This window comes from Colobus angolensis, unplaced genomic scaffold, assembly GCF_000951035.1.
Source record: "Colobus angolensis palliatus isolate OR3802 unplaced genomic scaffold, Cang.pa_1.0 Scaffold1, whole genome shotgun sequence".
Lineage (NCBI taxonomy): Eukaryota > Metazoa > Chordata > Mammalia > Primates > Cercopithecidae > Colobus > Colobus angolensis.
The window spans coordinates 10,486,318-10,494,979 of record NW_012110918.1 but is presented as its reverse complement, the minus strand read 5'-3'; the positions used below and the strand labels follow the sequence as shown (position 1 = coordinate 10,494,979).

The 8,662-nt window shown below is 51.3% G+C and overlaps 2 protein-coding genes across 15 annotated transcripts in view; one reads left to right on the top strand and one right to left on the bottom strand.

Annotated features, from left to right (window-relative positions):
• The window catches only part of TMEM104 (transmembrane protein 104), a 61,570-nt gene extending 54,480 nt beyond the window's left edge, over window positions 1–7,090 (bottom strand). The window contains exons 1-2 of the mRNA XM_011940597.1: window positions 6,994–7,090; window positions 6,183–6,292 (exon numbers count right to left, since the gene is read on the bottom strand). Coding sequence (XP_011795987.1) covers window positions 6,183–6,227 — 45 coding nt within the window. The 5' untranslated portion in view covers window positions 6,228–6,292; window positions 6,994–7,090. The remainder of the gene's footprint in view (window positions 1–6,182; window positions 6,293–6,993) is intronic.
• A 58-nt stretch (window positions 7,091–7,148) lies between these two features.
• The window catches only part of NAT9 (N-acetyltransferase 9 (GCN5-related, putative)), a 6,386-nt gene continuing 4,872 nt past the window's right edge, over window positions 7,149–8,662 (top strand). For 9 of the 14 annotated variants that reach the window (XM_011940281.1, XM_011940129.1, XM_011939825.1 and 6 more), the window contains exons 1-2: window positions 7,155–7,306; window positions 7,859–7,944. In XM_011940281.1, coding sequence (XP_011795671.1) covers window positions 7,178–7,306; window positions 7,859–7,944 — 215 coding nt within the window. In that variant the 5' untranslated portion in view covers window positions 7,155–7,177. Of the gene's footprint in view, window positions 7,307–7,715; window positions 7,968–8,662 lie in introns of all 14 variants that reach the window. The other 5 variants (XM_011939904.1, XM_011939978.1, XM_011940506.1 and 2 more) reach the window with 5 other exon arrangements.

Below are 8,662 nucleotides of genomic sequence, written 5' to 3'. Positions count from 1 at the left end.
TGTTAGCCAGGATGGTCTCAATCTCCTGACCTCATGATCTGCCTGCCTCGGCCTCCCAAAGTGCTGGGATTACAGGCGTGAGCCACTGCGCCCGGCCTCTAATGCAACTTCTACCACAAAGTCCTTCCCAGGCTCCCAAAGTTGTCCTGCCTCCCGCCTTTGAATCCTTGTGGCAATAACACTTCTTATGCCCTCTCTTGGGTTTCAGATATTGGCATATTTCTCTTTTCCCTGTTAATACATATGAAGCTCACTGTGACTGTGGGCTGTGTCTCACTTCTTTCTGCATTTCTCAGGGTGCCTGGCACACAGGCTGGAGACGGGAGCACACAGGCTGGAGATGGGAACACCCAGCTGATTGCACTGGACCCTGCTTGGGTTATCTCCGACGTGAGGCTGAGAGTCTTCATCATCCAGTTTTGGATATCACAATCTCAATTTTTATTTTTTGAGACGGAGTCTTGCTCTGCTGCCCAGGTTGGAGTGCAGTGGTGTGATCTTGGCTCACTGCAACCTCCGCCTTCCAGATTCAAGCGATTCTCCTGCCTCAGCCTCTGGAATAGCTGGGATTACAGGCGCCCACCACCATGTCTGGTTAAGTTTTGTAATTTTATTAGAGACAGCGTTTCGCCATGTTGGCCGGGCTAATCTCTAACCCCTGACCTCAGGTGATCCACTCGCCTCAGCTTCCCAAAGTGCTGGGATTACAGGAGTGAGCCACTGCGCCCAGTCCGCAATCTCAATTTGATCCCATGGACAAATCCCAGAAGGATGAAAACAAGTTTGAATTATCTTCCTACTGCCTTGCTTGGATCACAACATCATCATGATATGATTTCCCTCTGGGAGTCCTGGCTCAGAGTGGTGCTGCTAGAAGAATTTTGAGGGCAGAAGCTAGGCGAGACACGGAACACACAGCCCATTGCTGGTCTTCTGAATGGGAAGTTCTGGCTTTTCACAGTAACTGTGAATGTCTATAACTAACTCATGTTTACTTTTACTGAGATTAGTTTCAATCACTGGCACTTTCAGGCTCGTGTGTACAAGGGTGGGAATGGGTCGCCTAGCTAGTTCAGTTCTGTTCATTTATTCAACAACCAACAAGAGCCTTCTACAGACTGGGCCCTGTGCTTGGAACTGAGGATATGATAATAAACCAGACAGATATGGCCCTTGAACTCATGGGGCTACATTCTAAGGAGGAGACAGACAACAAGGAAACAACTACAGGCCAGGTGCGGTGGCTAACACCTGTGATCCTAGCACTCTGAGGTGGGCATATTGTCTCAGGTGAGGAGTTCGAGACTAGCCTGGGCAACATGGCAAAACTCCATCTCTACTAAAATACAAAAAATTAGCCGGGCATGATGGTGCATGCCTGTAATCCCAGCTACTCGGGAGGCTGAGGCATGAGAATCACTTGAACTCGGGAGGCAGAGGTTGTAGTTAGCTGAGATCATGCCACTGCACTCTAGCCTGGGAAGAAAACAACTACGGTTTCAGCTTGAGAGAGGCGTTATGAAGCAAAAAATCAGGGCACTGTGAGAAGACACAGTGGGAAAGCACTGGAAACAGTGGATACCCCAGGAAGAGTGCTGGAGGATGAGAAGGTGCTGCCCAGGCGACAGACGAGGGAGAGACTTCCCGGTCCAGAGGCCTACAGGTAGTAGGCCTACAGCGGCAGGTAGGCTCGAGGAGCTTTCAGAAGGCCTGTGCAGCTGAAGCACAGTAAGCTGCGCAGGGGTGGGGCTGGAAGAGGCTGCAGTCAGACTGCGCAGAGCCCTTTTGGATGGGACAAGGGGTTGGATGTTTTGGAGCATTTGGAGCAGGGCACTAACAGAACAGACCCCAGCAGACAACCTAACATCTGCCCTCCCTGCAGCTCTGTGCTCTGCTTATCGCTTCTGTTAGCAGTAATACTTACGAAAGGATAAAAACCTTATTTCTTTATGGAGAATGATTTCCCATAACGGAAGCAAAGAGAAAGCAAAGAGGCATAAGACAGTGATAGTTCTAGGCTAGGTATGGTGGCTCATGCCTGTGATCCCAGCACTCCTGAGGTGGGAGGATGGCTTGAGTCCAGCAGTTTGAGACCAGCCTAGGAAATGTAGCCAGACTCTGTCTCTACAAAAAATAGAAAGTATTAGCCAGGGATGGTGGCAAGCGCCTGTAGTCCCAGCTACTTGGAAGACTGAGATGGGAAAATCACCTGAGCCCAGAAGTCAAGGCTGCAGTGAGCTGTAACTGCTTACTGGGTGTCAGAGTGAGACCCTGTCTTAAGAAAAAGAAAGAAAGTAACGATTCTTGGGCAAAAGTTTTATGGGGAAACTAAACAGTAGAACAGGCATCTGTAAATTCAGGGAAGCTTAAAGATCTTGGGATGTAAAAGTCAAAGGTCTCTTGTGGATCAGGGTTTCTCAGCTTGGGCACTGTGGAGATTTGGGGGCCAGGCCTTTTTTCACGATGGGGGCCTGTCCTGTGCATTCTAGGACGTTTAGTGACATCCCTGGCCTTTACCCACTAGGTGCCAGTAACAACCTCTCTCCAACCATTAGTGTCCTGACAATCGAAAATGCCTCCAGACACTGCCTACCGTCCTCTGGGGGGCAGAATCACCACTAGCTGACAATCACTGCTGTAGAGAGAGGTACAATGAAATAAGCATGCTCCCAAAAGAAACTTACGAACCTTTAAGAACTTGACAAAGAAATGAAGGAAGAGAGAAACTACAGTTGAGAGCGGAAATGGGTAACTGCAGTTGTCTTGCTTTGCGGCAATTTTTTTCAGTTCCAAAGCAAGCCCTGTGTGTTTAGTGGGCGCTCAGGGAATCCTGCAGGGTAATGTAGGACTTCTTTGCTTTCTGAGGACTGCGGCAGTCCTGGCAAGCATTCAATCCTCTTTACCTTCTGTAAAGGTAATCAGTGAGGGCGAATCACAAGGAGCAGACGTAGAGGCAGGAAGCAAATCTGGGCTGAGCCACAGGCTGGGTCAGGAGGGGTTGTGGGGAAGGAAGAGAAAGGAGACCTTCTCTTCTGTTGGTCGTGGGACGGTTCTGTGGGCCAGACTCTGAGAAGTAGTGGCAGAAAGCTGAGGAACAGGCTCTACTGCAGTCTCGATAATGAAGACCAATGCATGCATCCTAAACTGAGTTACCTCCAATTCTCACCTCTTCCTCTGTGGCTGCACTGGAGGAGGCACAGGCACTGCTCCTTGGGACTGCTGGCCTGCTCTCCTATGCTCTAGAGAGCTCAGTGCAGCATCCCACATGCCTCACCTCCACCCAGCAGCCTCACTCATGACCTGCATGGGGCAGATGTCACCAGTATCTTTCAACAGCTTCCCTTCTGACAGTTGTCAAAGGAAACAGAAGGCAGCAAAGATGCGGAAGCAATGACTAGGATTTCAGGGTGTGAAACAAGCACTCTCTCCTTTGAAAGCAACCACAACAATCTTGAGCAGGAACCAGCAGGCAGAGGCACCCTCAGTGGCTGACCCTTCTGTCAGGCGTGGCCTACGGCATCCTGTATTTTGATCACACGACAACCACTTCAGTTCTGTGTCACTCCTGGTCCTCATAAATGGAGAAACAGACATGCCTGTCCTGAGATCCCTTATGGGGACATGTACCTGTCTGAACCACATTCCTGTGTTCAGCACTATCCTTGAGAGAGTGGGACATCTGAGCCACCTAGGTGGCTCATCTACTTGTTACAAATATTTTAGGCAGAATAATTCAAGCTAAAGCGAACATCCTTGGAACTCCTGAAGAGGAAAAGAACTCAAAATAAATGGGGCAATAAAGAACTAAGGAGAAGCTTTGTCTTGTAAATGACCATGGGCTGAAGCACACGTATGAATTACATGCGCCCTTTCTTGGTTTCCCAAGGCAGCCAGAGCAGAGTTCTGTTCACATTGTCTTGAGCTGGGGCCTGCAGGGGTAGTCAGAGCAGCATCAGCAGCAAATTAGTTCCATAGATCATCTGAGCTCAGTAACAACAAACTCTTCTGGTCGTACAGAGGACCAAGAATTGTTCCAGGATGGGGGAGTGAAGGAACCCTTAGGAAGCAGATGTCTTCTCCCCTCAGAATGCTGACCACTATACCTCCTGTTTGACGCCACATCATCCCCACCGCACCCCACCTCCTCCCTACATCTCTCTTCACCAGTAGGATAAGAGAACACAAGCACTTGTTTATGGCCAATGCCCAGAGCTGGCCCTCTGGGCAACAAAGACCCTGAACAAAATAAAACACATAGGAGATGGAGAACAGAAAAAGGGCAGAGGGCACTGAAGCTTGCAGGCCTAACTTCCTGATTTCCTGTGGGCACGTGACTTGTGAAAGGACCCCTTAAACAACCGGACACACAAGAAATGGGGACATATCAAAGTGTTTGCCTTACAAAACTTACTTACAGGGATGACTCATTTCCTTATCTTTAAGTTTACAGATGTTGTAAGAAAAAGCAGGAACTGTGGTGACTTTTATATTAATAGACAGCATGGAGATTTCATCGCTGACAGCAGGAGGCTGAGAGCTGTTACATAATTCCACAAACGAGAGGGACACTATTCATTCCATTCCAGGGTTCATGAAAGACTTCCCCTGAGAGGCCGGGTGCAGTGGCGCACAGCTGTAATCCTAGCACTTTGGGAGGACGAGGCAGGTGGATCAGCTGAGGTCAGGAATTCAAGACCAGCATGACCAACATGGTGAAACCCTGTCTCTACTAAATACAAAAAAATTAGCCAGGCGTGGTGGTGTATGCCTGTAGTCCCAGCTACTTGAGAGGCCGGGGCAGGAGAATCGCTTGAACCCAGGAGGCGGAGGCAGTGAGCCGAGATTGCGCCATTGCACTCCAGCCTGGGCAACCAGAGTGAAACTCTGTCTTAAAAAAAAAAAAAAAGACTTCCCCTGAGAAATTACAGAGGTGAAGGGTGAAGAAGCCTCCTTTACTGCCACACATGAATGGCACAGGCCCAATAGGAAGACTCTGGAATCAGGAAGGCTTTCTTCCAGCTGTGAAGGAAGTATCTCTAAGACATTTCCTTGTGGAGACACTTCCTTGTCCATCACACCACAATGCTAGTCTGTGAAGCTAGCAGAAAAAGACCAGGGATCCCCAGGCTAGGAAGCTATGTACAAGGCAGGGCAGCTGTTGAAGGCAGGTCAAGTTCTAGAAAGAAGACTCTTGCTACTTAGGGCAGTGCTGCTTTTGCCTGGGATAGTTGGTAACAACCTGAGTCAACCATCTGATTATTCCAACCCTCTGGCTACTTATCCAGACAAGATGGCCCTGTGATGTAACAACTATGACCAATCATACGTTACATAGAGAAGATAAACTGAGTATGTGTTGGGAGCAGCGAGAGGCAACACAGACCTAAGACAGTGAAATCAATCATGCTAGCTGTTCTAATTGCAGAGTCCACCAAACTGTAATTAGAAGTCTTTGTATGCTTTCGCTGCTTCTTACGCCATCCAAGACTATAAAAGTTGTGCAATTTAAAATTCAGTAAAGATCAAAGCGGTTTCCAACTACTGAGATGAGCAAAACCCAGAGTCAACAGCTGTCAATCACTGTTCATCTGAAGGGCAGCACTGCAGGCAAGTGGTAGCCTGGAGATGAACATTATTTATTTATTTCTGAGACAGAGTTTCACTCTTTTTGCCCAGACTGGAGTGCAATGGCTCGATCTCAGCTCACTGCAACCTCCGCCTCCCGGGTTCTCCTGCCTCAGCCTCCCGGGTAGCTGGGATTACAGGCACATGCCACCACGCCTGGCGAATTTTGTATTTTTAGTAGAGACAGGGTTTTACCATGTTGGCCAGGCTGGTCTTGAACTCCAGACCTCAGGACATCTGCCCGCCTGGGCCTCACAAAGTGCTGGGATTACAGGCGTGAGCCACCGCGCCTGGCTCAGGGTTAACATTACAAACAGCACGGCGATTTTGTTTGGTTTGACCACTCTGACAAACACCTTAAAAAGAGAATAAATCTGACTTACATTCTGAGCCACCAGAGTAGCCGTGTAGCCGCTGCCCCATGGAACTCCCCCATCCTGCTTCCACCACGGTCTGCTCAAGCAGCAGCACTCACTAATCCCATCCCCAGGAAGCAGTGTGCTTTTCTAGAAGCCAGGAACACTTCAGTGAGCAAAGGTTCTATAAGTTACACTCACGTAGGAAGAATAGAGTTCCCCGGTCTCTGTAATTTCACCCGCCATTTCCAAAAGTGAGGAAGCGCTGGCAGCGGAGGTTCCTTAGGTGCAGGGGCGGCGGCTGCTGCACTCTTTAAAACAAAAGAGCGGAGTTCACCTGTCTGATGGACTGAGATGGGGTGGGAGGAGGCTTGCAGCCTTTCCCCGCCACCTCTGGTTCTTTTATCACAGACACTTAGGGCCTCAGTATCTGTCACAAGACTCAACCCCGAGGGAGGGGTCACCCCGGATGACAGAAATCTGGACGATTTCTTCTAACTTCTCCCTTGCTGTGCAGGGCACTGCTCTGTGCTCAGCACGGATTTCAATGTTGCTCGGAGTGCAAGTGATTGAAGGGGCCTCTAAAGCCACTAAGTCTCACCCACCACAAGAGACCCCTTTCCACGCTCTGGGGTGGTTAACCCCATTTAATTCCAGGAACCAGGAGCTCACTACCACACAGGGGAGCCCAAGGAACTGTCTGCCGCCTCTGCCTAGGGCAGGGAGCTGGGGGCTTTCCTACATTATCCCTCCAACCCCACTCAAGGCCCTAAGGCCTTCTTTTCTTAACGGGGCCTCCACTCCCTGACCCAACCTACTCTCTTAGGGTTCCCCACCCTCAAAGCTCCCTCTTTTCTCAAGAGCCCCACTCCCAGCCTCTCCCTCTCTCTGCCTCCTGGAGGAGTCCCGAGTCTGATGCAGCCCCGCTCCGCCCCAACCTATCCCATCCCGTCCAGTCCTCTCCCGCCCGTCCCGTCCCGACTCGACCCGACCCGACCCGACCCGACCCGACACCTGCAGCAGAGCCAGCTCCGAAGCCTCCACCTCCCGCCAGTAGGCTGCTGCCGGCGCCAGCTGTCCCGCACCAGCGTCCGCAGCGCGCATGCGCCCGCCCCGCAGCCCACCTTCTTCGCGCGCGCTGACTGGGCGCCTCGCGGGGCCGGGACGGGGATTGGGGCAAGGCGGCTGCCGTCAGCATGGCGGAAGTGGGCGGGGCGCGCTCTCACGCGCATGTGGGAGGGGCGGCAGCCGGTCGGGCCTGGGAGCGTGGCTGGTTGGAGGAGGTGGATCACCCCTTCTGCAGTGGACGATTTCGTCGGTGGTGGGTGGGTGTGAGCTTGGCAGTACCCGGGTCCGCGTGGTTGGAGGGTCGAGGAGAGTGATCTAGAACGCCACTTAAAGGGAGGGCCTGAGATTAAGCCCGCCTTGCCCTGGAGTGGTCGGAGGCGGGGAGGAGGGAGTGGCCAGAGCCCCGTGGGGTGGTCGCCACGGTGAGGCTGGAAGCAGGTTTAAGGCAGGGCTGAAAGTTGACTCTGGGTTGGAATCCCTGGACTGGGGCAAGTAATGGGAGCTCTGGAGATAAGGCTTGGTACTTGGTGCTTGGGTTTGAGGGATCGAAGTTCTGGGGAGTGGACGGAAGGAACCGGCAGAAACGGAGCCCAGGCTTGGCCCCCTGGGGTGGGAGTCAAAGATTGTTTAATAATCCTTAACCAGCCCGTTTCTCTTTCTTGCAAGAATTTTTGGAGTCTGTATTCTCTGGAGTGTCTGGAAGGAAAGAATGACGTAAGTCAACTTAGCCCCAGCAGGAAAGCCGGAGCTCCCACCCAAAGTTGGAATTTCGGGGTCCTGAAGTCTTTGCTCTCCCTATCTGCATGCAGGCTGCTACCATGAGGTTGAATCAGAACACCATGCTGCTGGGGAAGAAGGTGGTACTTGTACCTTACACCTCGGAGCATGTGCCCAGGTATCTTTCCTGCTTGACATGGGGTGCGTAGCAGCATCTAGAGCTGTGTAAGGTACAGCCCCAGTCTCAGGGCTGTTTCCCCTAAGAAGAAACATTAGTTGTGAGAAATAACTATATATGAGGGGGGAAAAAAAAGGCTGGGTGCCGTGACTCACACCTGTAATCCCAGGACTTTGGGAGGCTGTGGCAGGAGGATCGCTTGAGCCCAGGAGTTCGAGACGAGCTTGGATAACGTAGTGAGACCTCATCTCTACAAAAAATATAAAAATTAGGCATGGTGGTGCACAGCTGTAGTCCCAGCTACTAGGAAGGCTGAGGTGGGAGGATTGCCTGAGCCCAGGAGCTGAAGACTGCAGTGAGCTGTGATTGCACCACTGTACTCCAGCCTGAGTGACAGAGCAAGAACCTGTCTCAAAAAAAAAAAAAAAAGCTGGCACGGTGACTGGCACCTGTAACCCCAGCACTTTGGGAGGCTGAGGCGGGCGGATTATGAGGCCAGGAGTTCGAGACCAGCCTGGTCAACATGATGAAACGCCGTCTCTATTAAAAATACAAAAAGTTAGCAAGACTTGGTGGCAGACACCTGTAATCCCAGCTACTTGGGAGGCTGAGGCAGGAGAAACGCTTGAACCAGGGAGTCGGAGGTTGCAGTGAGCCGAGATCACACTGCTGCACTCCAGTCTGGGCAACAGAGTGAGACTCCGTCTCAAAAAAAAAA